Raw genomic sequence first — 13942 nt, 5'->3', positions numbered from 1 at the left:
AAATTACTTATAATTACTTAATAAATGATTAAAATATATTAAATATTTAATATAATAATATTTCACAATAATATTTTTGGTCAACTAAATACAGCCTTGGAGATCTTCTTTCAAAAAGGTTTGAACAGTAGTGTGTATCTAAAAACAAATTCAGCAACATACATTTCTAAGAACTTGACAAATGTTTTAAAGTAAATTTGTCCTTTGTGACTAAAACTAAACATAGCAAAAGAAATTTTAAAACAGAAATTCAAAATGACACATTTGAAAGGTTTCTCAGTTTTTATTCCACCATTTTTACATGATAATTGTTTATCGCAGCACCAGGCACGACATCTAACCCTCGGACTGGAACACAAGTCATGAGGAGAGAGACAATTCCTGGAACAACTCAAGACTACTGGAAGATGACAATGTTCACAAAAGCTCATCGGACAAGACAGTACGAACACAAACACCAGGACAAAGCAGCAGAAAAAAAAAAAAAAAATCATACACCTCAACATATAACCATATCCATCAGCATTTGAAAGTTACGGTTGGTTATAATACATCCAGCAATTAAAATAAAGACAGTGATCTCCATTCTCTGCTTACTGAGCCATGCAAGGACCACCCACACTCATTCTTTGTCTTTAGTTACAAGGTTGGATTTTATCCACTGTATAAATCTTTTAGTCAGACACCACTGGTTCCTAAAGCACATATGATTTACTTGAAGATGTGAAGGAGAGAATTAATTCCAAAAATAAGAAAAACACTGTACAAAATAACTGAAACACTAATTCAATGTTTATCACAACGAATTTCCTGCAAAGAAAGTATCCAAAACAAGAAATCTTATGGAATTATGTTAAAGGTACGTAACATTGTTTCAAGCATCTACCCTTTTCTCAGAAAAGAGACTGGGCATGTACTATGGAGAGTCATTAACGGAGAACGAACCCAAATTAACCCATATTGTTTCTTTCAACAAACAAATGAGCAGTTGCCAACATCTGCTTTCCAGAAATCTGCCATTCCCTACACAAGGATCACAAGAAAGTCTTGGTCAATCAAACCATGATAGCAGCACACATCCGTTTGTATGTACACTTCAACAACCGCTACTCATCAGGAGTCATCGAGATCAACATTACACTGCAAAATAACAGGCCTGGTTATATATGGACAGACTTTGGAATGTATTAAACATTTTGCGTAAAGAGGATAAATCACAATTTAAAGAGATAGTTGACCCAAAAATGAAAATCCTGTCATTATACCTTCATGTCATTACAAACCTGTATGACTATTTATTCTGTGGAACACAAATGAAGATTTTGGGGTTCAGTGTTGTTCTGGTTCAATATTTTAAAGAAAAAATAGTTAAAACATTCTTCAAAAAAAAGAAAAAAAAAAAAAAAAAAAAAAGTCATACAATATTTGGAAGTACATGAGGAATGACTTGACAGAATTTTCATTTTTGGATATACTATCCCTTTAAGCTGGATCTAACAGTCCTCAATAAACAAAATCTATTTTTGTTGTAACAAGGGAGCAGTAATGCATAATGAAAGGAAGCATGCGATGTTGTGTGTGATATATAAGTGTGTGTCTATTAAACAGTCATGAGTGTTCCTGAGGGTGTTTATATCTCAATAAGGCTCTAAGTGTAGAGCATAAAGGATGAGACATCCGTTATTGCGCAGGAAAGGGTGTTTATGCTATATTTCATGTTTGCATTCATGGAACCTGTTTATCTAAAAGGGACTTGATGCGTTCATGCAAGGGCTGGCACACCCTCTGGTAGGCCTGCGGCGTGAGGTGCAGGTAATCATACATGTCCTGGTGTGCGATGGAACCGTCGGATTGAATGAACCCAGGGTCCATGTCCAGAAAAGAGACATGTGACAAAGATGCTACCTCAGCCTGAACTTGAGCATTCACACTGGCGTTACGCTCACGGAGAGGGTTTGGACTTTTACCTCTCGGCAGCAACCCCTAGTGGTGAGAAAAGAAAGAGTATTACCTTCCAGTATATGCAATAATTCTGGGCCTTTTAATGAAAAAAAAACAATATCTATTGAGGATAATGTTTATGAATAGACAGACTGAGATACTACAGTTTTTATATGTCATAAAATTTATTTTCATAAAGAAAATAAATTTCAAAATTTCAAAAAAAAAAAAAAAACATTTTCTACTTTAATATATTTTAAAATAGAATTTATTCCTGTTATGGCAATCATTCTAATATGATGGTTTGGTGCTCAAGAAACATTTCTTATTATCAAAGTTGACAATAACTGTGCTGCTTAATATTTTTATAGTAACCACGATGCCAAAGAAAAGCATATATTTGAAATAAAAATCTTTTGTAACATTATAAAAGTCTTTACTGTGACTTTTGATAATGCACCCTTGCTGAATATTAAGTATTCATTTCTTTTAAACAATAAAAAAAAAATCGTACTTACAAACTTTTGAACAATAATGTACATTATAGTGCCGAATACAGGTAATTTTAGTGTTTTTTCACCCTTCTGTTCTTGTATAATTTTTGTTTTGAAAATATTGCCGCTTTTCCACTGTTGGGCCGAACGGTTCTCATTGCGTGACCGTTCCATTCCGGGCCAGCTGGTATGGTTATGGTTTCATTTTCCACTGTGGGGCTGACAACGGTCAACAGAATGTAATACAAAAGCTTTTAATTTTATTATTAATTTGTGTCTACTTCGCTCAAATAGAGCGCTTAGCCAGCTGCAGAGAAACTGGTAGCCTGGCAACAGACAAGTGACCAATCCTGAGTGGCAACATCACTTCTACCAGCACAGTTAGACAACCGTGCCAAGAATTCTGGGCCAAGAGTGGTTTGTAATCGTGCCGCGACATACCAGTCTTAAGTGGAAGCACAACTGGAAATGTTCCTCACCATTCTAAGAACCGTTTGGCCCGACGGTGGAAAAGTGGCTTATGTTTTACTCTTTGGACAGGTTTATTTTTGTTAAATATTTTTATATATTTATTTATTTAAGTTCTTCTGTTGCCTATTTCTCTGTTGGTCAAAATGGCCAAAAACATCACATTCAGCACTGATGGACATTGACAATACTGGTATGATGAATTAAACTGAGGATTCAATTATTGGAAAGAAATTAAATAATGTTGTGAGTGAGAGGTAGGAGCTGAGATAACTAACCAACACAAGAGTGTGAGCATGAGGCAGCTTCTGATGGATCACATCGATGATGGCCATGAGGCCTCCACAGATCTGTTCTGGGGTGTGACCATGATTATTAGTGCCCACCCACAACACCACCACCTGCATGAATGAAATAAGACATTAGTAACCATTTTTTGCTGCAAGAGGGTCTTTTTACATTTGTTTTTTAATTTTTTTTTTACTTTTTCAGATGCCTAAACAGTATAATCTGTGACCAATTTCCTTCATGTTTCATCACAAATAAGGGATCCATACACAAATGATTCACGTCTTAGAATGAATGCACACATTTACTGTTTACATGTACATACATCAAAGTCATGGAGAAACTTTTCTCTATTTACAGATATGAAAAGACACACACAGGTGAGCGAGGTACGTACACAATTTCCTGTGAAAACCATCACGACTAAAATATAAACACTTATAATAGGGGAATGATACAATAAGGGTAAGACAAAAACATGTATTGGAAGAAGGATTGATGTGTTGACTCATTATTTAAATTGTTAATTTTGAACAAAAAAGTTACTTTTAATATAGGTTTACTGCCTAGTTAGGTTGAGCCTGTTTTGAAGCCCAAAAAAATGCATCCATCCATCATAAATACAATCCATACAGCTCCAGGGGGTTAATAAAGGCCTTCTGAAGTGAAGAGATGGAATTTCTAAGAAACGCGGTGGACGACCGTACACATACTGAGCAAGTCGACTTGCACCAAAAGAGTAACCCCTGAAGCAATGTATGACGTAGGTTATCGTAAGAGTATCGTGCCTTATGGATTATATTTATGATGGATGGATGCATTTTTTGGGCTTCAAAACAGGGCCCAGTTTACTACCATTATAAAGCTTGGAAGAGTAAGGATATTTTTAATTAGATCTCTGATTGTGTTCATCTGAAAGATAATAGTCATATACACCTAGGATGGCTTGAGAGTGAGTAAATCATGGGATAATTTTCATTTTAAAGTGAACTAACCCTTTAAGGGCATTCTACAATATGTAACTTTTGTGTATTTTTTATTGTAATTGAGCACCTTCCCTCACTGTGGCAAATAATTTACCTTCGGGCTGATGTAGTCCAGTTCTCCATTGATGAGTCTCCACAGTACATGCTGTGTAGCATCTCCTCCAATCCCAAAGTTCAGCGCATGGAGAGGGGAAAACAGCTTTCGCCAAACCTGCCAACATAAAGTAAAATTGAAGTAACACTTGTAAAAAGTTGAAAATAGGTAATTGCTAATTTTGTAGCTTTAAATAATATAATAATCCATGTTTTAATAATATTAATAAAAGAATGATTAAAAAAGTCTGCATTAGTATTAGGAGATGCCGATACTTTGCTATACCTCGAACTCATGCAGAAGCTGGATAAGTGAATCTCCAACAAACAGAACATCAGGTTCTTTTCCTTTACTGTCCGATACGAATCGATTGTGCTGCACAGATGAGAACACATAAAAATGCCATTATCACTCCATTTGCATATTAGAGAATGCACTAGCTGTTTATGAGTTGCATAACAGATAAAGCAACCGGGATATGTAAGCAGTCTAATAGGTAGACTAAGGTTGTAAAATATATTGTACAAAAGAACCACCAATGACATCCATCGACCATCTCCCTGTGTGTCCTGACAGGGGGTGGGTGTGGCTGCAAGGTTGGAATCTCCACTCATTACTTCCTGTGGACGGACATGGAGGGAGATGACAGTTACTTTTTCTCCATTAGCGTTCAATATGGATCCTCATATTAGCTCAAACAACATTTGATAGTAAATAATGTATGAATGTTGTGCTTTAACATGCAAAATATAAATAGACTGATACCCTTTTGACAAGTTGGGGTTTGCATATGTTCTTTGTACGCATCATATGACACAGCTAAATTTTCACAGCTAAACTAGTTTGTTTGGTGCTATTTTTGAGCGAAGTTTGAATTGCAGTAGTAAACCTCATAAACTAGTTGATGAAAAAATAGCAGCTTATAAATAATAATTGGTTGGACGTTTGAGTATTTAAAAAAGCTAACGTCGTAAAGATCATTAACGCTAGTTAAAAGTGCTTTTAACTGAGCAGCTCACATAGCTAATGTAGCAGTTAGCATGCAGATGCCTTCCATTTAGAAGAACAAGGCACAAAAACACGTGTAAACAATGCGTAATATCATACAAGTATTCGCAATGCATTTTAACACTTATGTCGATTCGTATTAATATAAAGAATGGGAAATATCGTTACCAACAAATGTAACCACCACAGCAGAGTTCAGTATTCACTCAGTCAGCCAGCGGTCAGCTGCCAAACCCCGGAAGCAGGAATATCGAACCAGGCATTACTAGCAGATCGCCGAGTACGGTCGACCTATAAAATAACATATAAACTTTATAAACGCGAAAAGGTCATTAAATGTTCTTCGTTTTTTAGCTTGCAGTGGTGCAAATGTACGTCAGACTTTTAAACATTACTCATTTGACTGTAATAATCTTCGCAGAGATCTGCATTTGATGGTAAACTTTCTAAGCACGTTGCCAAGCAACGTAAAGTTAAAACTTAACGGCATTTGGACTCGGTTACAGGTACATACCGATTTCATGTGGTGGTTTGATGTGTATACATAATATATGTATATGTGAAAATGAAGAAAGCATTTCATTCAACAGTTTGTCCACAAAGAATGCTCTTCATTTGATGTATGACGCTAAACCGGTGTGGTGAACGTAACCACTAACCACAATAAGCATGTGAGTACTAAACCACATTACTTAAATGATTTAAATGCATGACAGACTCATTTTTAAATTTTAATAACGTGTGTTTTATAGTCTTAACATGAAAATGAGCCACCAATCCTGCAAAAGCTTTCCACATAAACACAATTTGCCGAAGACATCCAATGACCACCCTAGTATCAAAGCCAAGTCTTCATGTCATGCAGCCAATGCTATCAACAACTGCAAATCATTGTGCAGTAGCAGCATGAACACAGATGTGCATTGCAACTTATCAAATAAAGTAAGGCGTCTTAAAACCAGGAAGGAGAGGAATCAGATTCGAGGTCAAGAGAGAAACAAGTCTCACACATACCATCAGCACAGCAGAAAAGGAGGCGGTGAGAAAGCACAGTGCCGCAACATCCATCCACTGTCTTGTTCAAGAAAAGAAAGGACATTTGCTAAGCCATTTATTACCCAGAAGCCAAGCATCATAACTGAAGGGCGCCTTACGTCCATCCGAGGCCTTTTCAGCCATGAGGTTAGGTCCATAGATATTGAGAGGGTGGTGAGTGAGCAAATAAAGAGAGATAAGCAGAGAAAAGAGCAAGGAAAATCGTCTATGGCAAACATTTCATCACCACAATCTCCCTCAATACCTGATTCAGACCAGGACTGCACTCTTGATGAAGTACAGGAACCCCTCCAGGAAGAAGAAAACAATACGCCACCACAAGTGAAGAGGAAGAAAAGTTCAATAAAAGAGCTTATTGAAAAAAACAGTGGTATTCAGACTAATAGAAGAGTCACAGGACCTATAGGATTATCTAAAGAAGATGGGAAGTATGTCAGAAAGGCTAACACCAGGAAAGAATATACTAATAGCAAAACAAGACAAGATAGTCCAAGTAGCCCAAGAGAAATTGAACATATGGTTTTGTCATCCTTAGAAAATGAACCGGTTCATCAGTTATGCTCTACTCCAGTTGAAACTAATAAGAATAAGTCTGATATTTCAGAAACAGGCACTCTCAAGCCCCATGATGAAGGAAACCAAGAACATGGTTTAATGAATATTCAGAGATTTGGGAAAACAAACATGGAAGTTCCTCAAATGTTGGAAAATCCGCAAACGTTAACCTCTCTGTCTGAACTGGATTCTGGGTCTGGTCAATTAGCGGATAATGGCAAGCAGAGGGAGCAAATGTCAGTATCTTGTAGGGAAGCAGTGAAAAGGTTGGCAACACGTTTGTGCCAGGCTTCAGACCTCCATGTGCCAAGCCATCGGCGTCCCCTGCTGGCCGAGTGTAAAGAGACGCTAATGCAGACTTTACAAAAGAGACACGGTTTCCAGTTAGAGCACAACCTGCATAGGCTACTTTCATTCTTGAATGGGAAACAAATGGCTTCTCAGCTTAGCTCAGGACAGAGACATGAAGATTGTTCATCTTTTAGCCATGCAGTGGAGAACGAGGATAGGTGTTACAGCAGGAACATGGATATTTGGACAGGTACAGTATGTCACTTTTTTGACATTTGTGAGTCAGTGACAACTAAGAGTGTCCAAGATAAAGAAAAGGAAAAATCTTTTAGAAATATAGTTTAAGCAATTTCCTAGAAATGTAATCTTTGTATTTCGGTTGCTTTCATATTCATATATATATATAAAAAAATAAAAAAAAACTTTTATTCCATTATTCCAAGCTACATTATATTTTACAATATGAATTTTTAAATGTTTATAATATTTAAAAATTTTCAAAGCTTTTTTTTCTAAAAATAATAATAAAAGAATATGCCAAACTACTTTAATATTATTATTATTATTATTATTATTATGGTATCAGGACAGATGTATCACCCTGACATTTTAAACCTAATGCACCCCAAAAATAAGAAAATTAATTTTAATTTAGAAATTAAAAACATTCTCATCATTGAAGAGGTTTAATCGAATCATTATAGCCCGGTTTCACAGAAAGGGCTTAGATTAAGTCAGGATTAGGCCTTCGTTTCAGTAGGACATCTAAGTAGCTTGTATAAAAATGTCTAAAAATAAAAAAATATTACTGGTGTGTATCTTGAGACAAAACAATGGTACTAATATTTTTTAAGATATGTCAGTGCAAGTTGCTTTCAGTTAAGACAGCTCAAACATTTATTTTAGTCTGGGACTAGGCCTAGCTTGTCTGTGAAATTTTTATATCATTATATCAGCATTTTTATATCCTGACAAAAAAACGATTGCCAAGTCATTGACCCTTGTCTCATAATATAATATTTGTGTACATGATGCAAGTTTTAAATGATCACTTTGCATCTTAGACAGTGCCATGCAGCATGATTACTTCACAGAAGAAGTTAAGCTGGACTTGGACAGAGGAGTTTCAACCAAGAAACATTGGATACAAGAGTGGAACACCTTTTCCCCTTCATTCTCTCTAGAAGAACCACTACAATCACACACAGACATGGTGAGTCAGTGAAATCAGACACAAAGTTTAATGTCTTTCAACAAAAACGGTAAAGAATCAAGTCCAAATAATACCAAAGTTGTCAAAAACTAGACTATTGCAGAGGAAAGAACATTTGACACCTTGCAGTTCAGGACTCTATTTTGCATGTGAATTTGAATGTACAGTCTTTGCAGTTTGGCCAGTGGAGGGCAGCTGAATTGTCTCAGGATTGCTTCAGAGCTCAGAATCATCCCAGCAGAGACCTCTTTAACCAGAGCCCGACCTTTACCCTGCATGCCGCCCCTATACTCAGAGCCCCCACCTGGCTTGATCATCCGGTGTACTCCTATTCCCAGCAGCGGGCACTGAGCACAGGAGACAGTTTGAAAAGTGTACATTTAGATCGCTCCAGAATCTCTCAACAGTGCACAGAAGAAACAGATCTTAATTTTATATATGAGAGCAGAAAACAAGAAACACACAAACCATCTTTTGGAGGATCCAGATTCTGGTCCCATCAGCAGCAAGTTCAGGATGAAAGAGAAAGATGGGCTCCCTTGCCATTCTCAGCATCCTATCTTTCAGAGGGCTTTCAGTACGAGCCCTTTGTTCGGTGTCCACATCCATATAACACACAGCGCAGGTCAGACCGTCTTGGTATGACTCACTGTCCCAGGTCAAATACACCATTTTATCCACCCCTTTACCTATAGAAAAGGCTGTTTGCCATGGTTAGTCTCATCTAATCATCATTGGTGATGATATGGTCCAACTATGCATACATCTTACCGTCTTTGTACGAGTCTTTTTTTTTTTGCATTACAGATTTACATTTTTATATTTACAAAAATTGAAAGACCATCACCTCTACATTTGATTTGAATTTGAGAGTTCAGTGTGCTTACATTATGATTTCTCTAATATGTTCGTATTTACTGGTAACACTAGTAAGAGTGAAAAGCACTTTTTAAGATCACTCTGTGCTGTATAAATATCAAAAGCCCTGCACAATAAGCTTCTTTTGTTCTCCTGCATTAATTGAGTAAATGTTTATTGTTTACTGTCTTTATTTATTTTATTTATTTATTTAGTCAAAGTATTTTTCTATTCTTTATTTCTTGACTAGACTTTTTTTTTTCTTAGATTCAATATACTGTAAAAATAAGATGCATGTGATTTTGTTATATCCTTTTAATAAAGCAGTACAAAATTGACATTTTTTATATCAAACTGATTTCACAATTTAAGTTTTATATCTGGTAAAATATCTTGTAGTAAACTGAAATATAAGAATTCAGCTGTTCAATACTCTTGCAAAGTAAAGAGATCACCGTTATTTTACCTGTTAAATTTCTATTTATTAAATTTTTATTTTTATTACATTTTTACCACAAAAGCCTTATAAAAATAAAAAATCGCTTCTGTTGACTTTGTATCTTTTCCATTATTATTATTATTTTTACATGTTTGTAATATATGCAGGCTATAGAATTTATAGCCTTTGGTCTTATACATGTAGTCAGGGCATTAGGTAATACTCTTCCTTATCTGTTGGTGTCTGATTCACAAAATGTTCTCTTTTCTCCATGTCCTTCTCTTGTCTCCTCTGATCATTCTCCTCCATCTTCTGCTCCTCTTGGTTTCCAGTGTTGCTGCTCCTTAGTGCTCTCTTTAACTGATTCCAGAACAGTTCTTTTGCACTGCTTGGATCAGAACAGTTTGACCCAGGCCACTGCAGATAGGTCTTTTTGAGCATGACCTTTCTCATACGGTGATAAGTGGACAGTTGCCGCTTGGGTATAGGCTCCAGAAAGACCAGCAAAAGCACATCCTGCATTTCTTGAAAGAGACGATAGCTGGCCAGCTGGATCTCCAGTGAGCACCATTCACTGCGAAGGAAGCTCTGACTGACCACGCAGATCGTTTTGCGACTTCCATATACAGCGGCCACAATGTTGTCGACAATATCGCGGCCCAGCTCGAAATCTCTGTGGTGGAGGCAGAGCCGAAAACAAGAACCTTCGAGATTCGGTAGCAACTGTTCCATTACCCAGTCTTCATCTGCCGAGTTGTAGGAAACAAAGGCATCATACTTGTATTTTTCCTCCTGGTCCCTTAAGCGACGCCACTGTTCTCCAAACCACGAACGAAACACATAGTAGCCATATTTAAACTTCCAATAAAGTCTGACATAGAGAAATGGTATTAAGGTTAATAAGACTGTGAATGTAAAAGTTAAGGAAAATAGGTAGAGTTCTATGTCCAGATAACACACGTTAGTGTCAAAGTTGTGAAAATATGAGCCTGGATGGTCTTGGCATGTAATATTGAAAAGATATGGAAACTGGAGTTTTTTATTGGTTAGAGTCCAGTTCTGTAGATCACTATTCTGGCAGCCACAACTTAGAGGACAACTGCGCATGTCAATGTATGTCAAATTGGTCAGACTGTCCAGTAAACTGATGTCCAAAGATATCATGGCATTGCGATTCAGATGTAGTGTCTTTAGTCCTGTCAAATTTCCAAATACCTCTTTTGAAAAAGTTTGAATGCCCATGTTCTCAGCAGATAGTTTATTCAATTTGCGAAGGTTTTTGAAAATACCAGGATAGAGTTGGGCTATCCCAGCACATGAGTTGTCTAGAGTTAATAACTCCAAGCTTTTCAGGTCATCAAATGTTTCAGCACCAAATCCAATGATATGGTTATTAGTAAGGTAAAGACTTTTCAGAGAAGTTAGTCCCCGGAAAAACGCACGCGGCAACAAGTTTATGCCATTTGGTTCCTGTGCATCAAGTTTCAGGTCGAGAAGCCTCGACATATTTATAAATGGGGACAATGCATGTTCTCTAAAATACACAATGTGGTTAGCCTCTAAATCCAGCACCTTCAGGGTGGCATGGAGTTTCCCAAAGAGTCCGCTGTCGATCTCTTTCAGACGATTTCTATCTAAATACAAATTGGCCAAGCTATGCAGCCCATCAAATGCATGTGGCTTCAGCTGTGTGATCTTGTTCCCACCTAAATCTAAAATAGTTAGATTTGACAGAGAATGAAAGGTATAGTTGAAAATAACAGCTATTTGGTTGTTGCGCAGGTTGAGAGTCTTCAGGCTGGTAAGATCTTCAAAGCTGTCATTGTAGACATCAGTCAAAAGGTTGTTGTCTAGACGAAGTGTAACAAGATCTTTTAGTCCATGTAAGGCTTTATGGTGCATATAAGCAATTATGTTTATGTTTAGCTCGAGGTTTGTTAATTTTGGTGTATTACTGAAGGCAAAACCTTTGACCTGTAGAATACGATTGTATCGATAGCTCAGGCTTCTCAGGCTGTAGAGCTTTTTTGTTTTGCTGCAGGGCAGTAGCTTGGTCAGATGGTTGTGTTCCATTTTGAGACTTTCCAGTTGGTACTGACCACGCAGAAACCGTAAGCAGACCGTGGTTTTCATATCATTTAGTGAGAGGTCCATTATACCTGTGATATTTGGGCAATTACAAAATGTGTTGTTTTTTAGAGCTTTTATGGAATTGGCTTGGAGGTACATGCTATGTATGTGTTGTGTTTTATGGTGGTGATGTCGCAGAAGATAACACAATGAAGACAGCGCACGAGAGTCCTTCAGTTTCAAACCAGAGAAGTCGACGCTCCACGGTCGTACGTTGGTATAATTAAGAAGCTTGAAAACACAGACATCGGTAAAGCGCAAGCGCAGGTACATTATATTCTCCAGATTCAGGCCCCGAAAACTCTTGGATGATAATTTGTTGTTGTCTGAGAAATCTAGCTCTTTCACATACATTAGGAAAGACTTGTCACATCCTAGTTTGTGTATATTATTATAACTGAGGTTTAGACTAGCAAGCGACTCTGGCAGACGGTGGGAGTGATTCAGGGTGGTTAACTTGTTATTGGAAAGGTCCAGTTTTATCAAGCTAGATAGGTTTGTTATACATTCAACCAAAGCGGAAAAGTTTTTTAGCCGATTCCTGCGTAGGTCGAGAGTCTTCAGGTTTGTCAATTTGGAAAACAGGAACATGTCAGTATTATTGAGTTTGTTGCTTTCCAGGATCAGCTCTGTGAGGCTATGGAGGTCACTGAAGACATCACGGTGGAGAAATGATATGTTATTGCAGGATAGATTTAAAGTCTTAAGTTGTTGCAGATTATTAAAAGCATCTTTGTGGATTTTTGAAATAAAGTTACTGTCCAGTACCAGAGAAGTCAGATTGGACAGATGATAGAAGCTTCGGCCTTGAACATATGTAGTGTTACTGCGAGAAACTGTAAGGTTTGTTGCTGTGGGATATACATCACTCACAATTGTAGCTATGTCTGGTTCGTGACATTTAATACATGTGAAGATTTTATGGTTAGAATCTGCATCCTCTGTGCAACTCCTGAAACTGTAGCTGAAGGCAAGTTTAAGGAGGCACATAAATGCTGCCTTTAGGATCAGTTCACGACATGCAGAAGCTGCCATGGTTTTCAATTCCACTTTTAAATGTAACTGCTTTCATCAAAGACCAACACTTCTTCACTCAGTAGGAGCTAATCCAGTATTGAGAGTTTAACACAGCCAGCTGCTAGAAAAAAAAAAGAGGGGAAGGTTATAATCAGTTTAAAAATAAATCAGAAATAGCATTATTATTGACCCATAATGCCACTAGTCAAATTTACTTTTCTAATCTACTTTTTTTTTTTTTTTCAAATGTATTAAATACAACAGAAACAGACTATGAATGTGTTATGTTTATTTTATTTATTATCAGATTAATATCATTACTTCAAAGGTGATGGAAGTATATCTAATGTATGAATACAGGCAGTAAAAAGGTAGATACAAAAACATTACTCCTAATGTGAAATTACACCTAAACAAACTTCTCCAATGCGCTCACATAACCCGTCTCAGTTGACAAATTCCTACTTCTTAGACTTCTTTTTCCCCCTTTTGTTCTATCAACTTCCTTACAACTGTAAATAATTAAACAGTAATGGATTGAAACAACAAAACCATATTAAACAAAAAACATTGTAAGTTTACTTTTAAATGCATGACACATTCTGCTTAACAAATTTGTTTTTTTTTTCATGTTCCATTTGCTCACAATATGATGTTAATGTGTATACAAAGGCATAAATCTTGTCACAGGGAACAAAGTAGACATAGAGTTATGTAACATTATGTGAATAAAGGGCTCTCCGTTTGTTAAACAGGATGAATACTGAGAAAAATCTTTGACTCACTAGTTCAAAACCAGTGTGCAATCCTAAATAACCCAAGATCTCATATCTTTCATTAATTACTATTTAATTACTATATTTGTCATATGAACATTCTCTAGATATAAACAGAAATGTAATACAGTACCATACCTTAATGAAATTGCTCCCGATAATTCTGCAAAACTATCATAGGCGTTCTCTCTCTTTTAAACAGGATATTGTTTTCACAGGAATAGAAAGAGGAACCAAAAAAGTTTCAAGCCAGAGCAAAGAATATCAGACAATGGGACACAATGCCTGATCCACTTATTAGATTATGCAGAGAAATCTCGAATACTTT

General features: G+C 36.7%; 3 protein-coding genes across 5 annotated transcripts; 1 reads left to right on the top strand and 2 right to left on the bottom strand.

Moving 5' to 3' along the window:
- Positions 1-108: 108 nt before the first annotated feature.
- Positions 109-5547, bottom strand: pafah1b3 (platelet-activating factor acetylhydrolase, isoform Ib, gamma subunit). 2 transcript variants are annotated; one of them, XM_067403729.1, is made up of 6 exons: positions 5448-5547; positions 4797-4891; positions 4557-4646; positions 4272-4388; positions 3182-3304; positions 109-1983 (listed from the first exon to the last, which is right to left on the bottom strand). In XM_067403729.1, the coding sequence occupies exons 2-6, from the start codon at positions 4818-4820 to the stop codon at positions 1726-1728; spliced, it is 612 nt and encodes a 203-aa protein (XP_067259830.1). In that variant the 5' UTR covers positions 4821-4891; positions 5448-5547; the 3' UTR covers positions 109-1725. The 2 variants fall into 2 exon arrangements, with proteins under 2 accessions (XP_067259830.1, XP_067259821.1); XM_067403720.1 differs by having other exon boundaries at positions 110-1983; positions 4808-4891.
- Positions 5548-5654: 107 nt separating this feature from the next.
- On the top strand, positions 5655-9104 carry LOC137032127 (uncharacterized). The gene is made up of 5 exons (XM_067403706.1): positions 5655-5785; positions 5870-5950; positions 6032-7431; positions 8246-8394; positions 8571-9104. Exons 3-5 carry the CDS (start codon positions 6039-6041, stop codon positions 9087-9089), a joined length of 2061 nt encoding a protein of 686 aa, XP_067259807.1. The 5' UTR covers positions 5655-5785; positions 5870-5950; positions 6032-6038; the 3' UTR covers positions 9090-9104.
- Positions 9105-9145: 41 nt separating this feature from the next.
- tlr21 (toll-like receptor 21) lies at positions 9146-13916 on the bottom strand. 2 transcript variants are annotated; one of them, XM_067403696.1, is made up of 2 exons: positions 13753-13916; positions 9146-12959 (listed from the first exon to the last, which is right to left on the bottom strand). In XM_067403696.1, exon 2 carries the CDS (start codon positions 12854-12856, stop codon positions 9896-9898), a length of 2961 nt encoding a protein of 986 aa, XP_067259797.1. In that variant the 5' UTR covers positions 12857-12959; positions 13753-13916; the 3' UTR covers positions 9146-9895. The 2 variants fall into 2 exon arrangements, with proteins under 2 accessions (XP_067259797.1, XP_067259789.1); XM_067403688.1 differs by having other exon boundaries at positions 9146-12956.
- Positions 13917-13942: the final 26 nt, after the last annotated feature.

Source organism: Chanodichthys erythropterus, chromosome 2 (genome assembly GCF_024489055.1).
Source record: "Chanodichthys erythropterus isolate Z2021 chromosome 2, ASM2448905v1, whole genome shotgun sequence".
Lineage (NCBI taxonomy): Eukaryota > Metazoa > Chordata > Actinopteri > Cypriniformes > Xenocyprididae > Chanodichthys > Chanodichthys erythropterus.
Note: the sequence above shows the minus strand (reverse complement) of the source record. Positions and strands in the feature narration are given on the sequence as shown.

Coding starts and splice junctions, on each gene's coding strand:
- pafah1b3 (XM_067403720.1), bottom strand. CDS start 4,885: ATGAGTGGAGATTCCAACCTTGCAGCCACACCCACCCCCTGTCAGGAC. Junction 3,305..4,271: donor TGGACTACATCAGCCCGAAG/GTAAATTATTTG, acceptor TCATTCATGCAG/GTGGTGGTGTTGTGGGTGGG. Junction 1,984..3,181: donor ATGCTCACACTCTTGTGTTG/GTTAGTTATCTC, acceptor TCTCACCACTAG/GGGTTGCTGCCGAGAGGTAA.
- LOC137032127 (XM_067403706.1), top strand. CDS start 6,039: ATGAAAATGAGCCACCAATCCTGCAAAAGCTTTCCACATAAACACAAT. Junction 7,432..8,245: donor GAACATGGATATTTGGACAG/GTACAGTATGTC, acceptor TTTGCATCTTAG/ACAGTGCCATGCAGCATGAT. Junction 8,395..8,570: donor TACAATCACACACAGACATG/GTGAGTCAGTGA, acceptor CAGTCTTTGCAG/TTTGGCCAGTGGAGGGCAGC.
- tlr21 (XM_067403696.1), bottom strand. CDS start 12,856: ATGGCAGCTTCTGCATGTCGTGAACTGATCCTAAAGGCAGCATTTATG.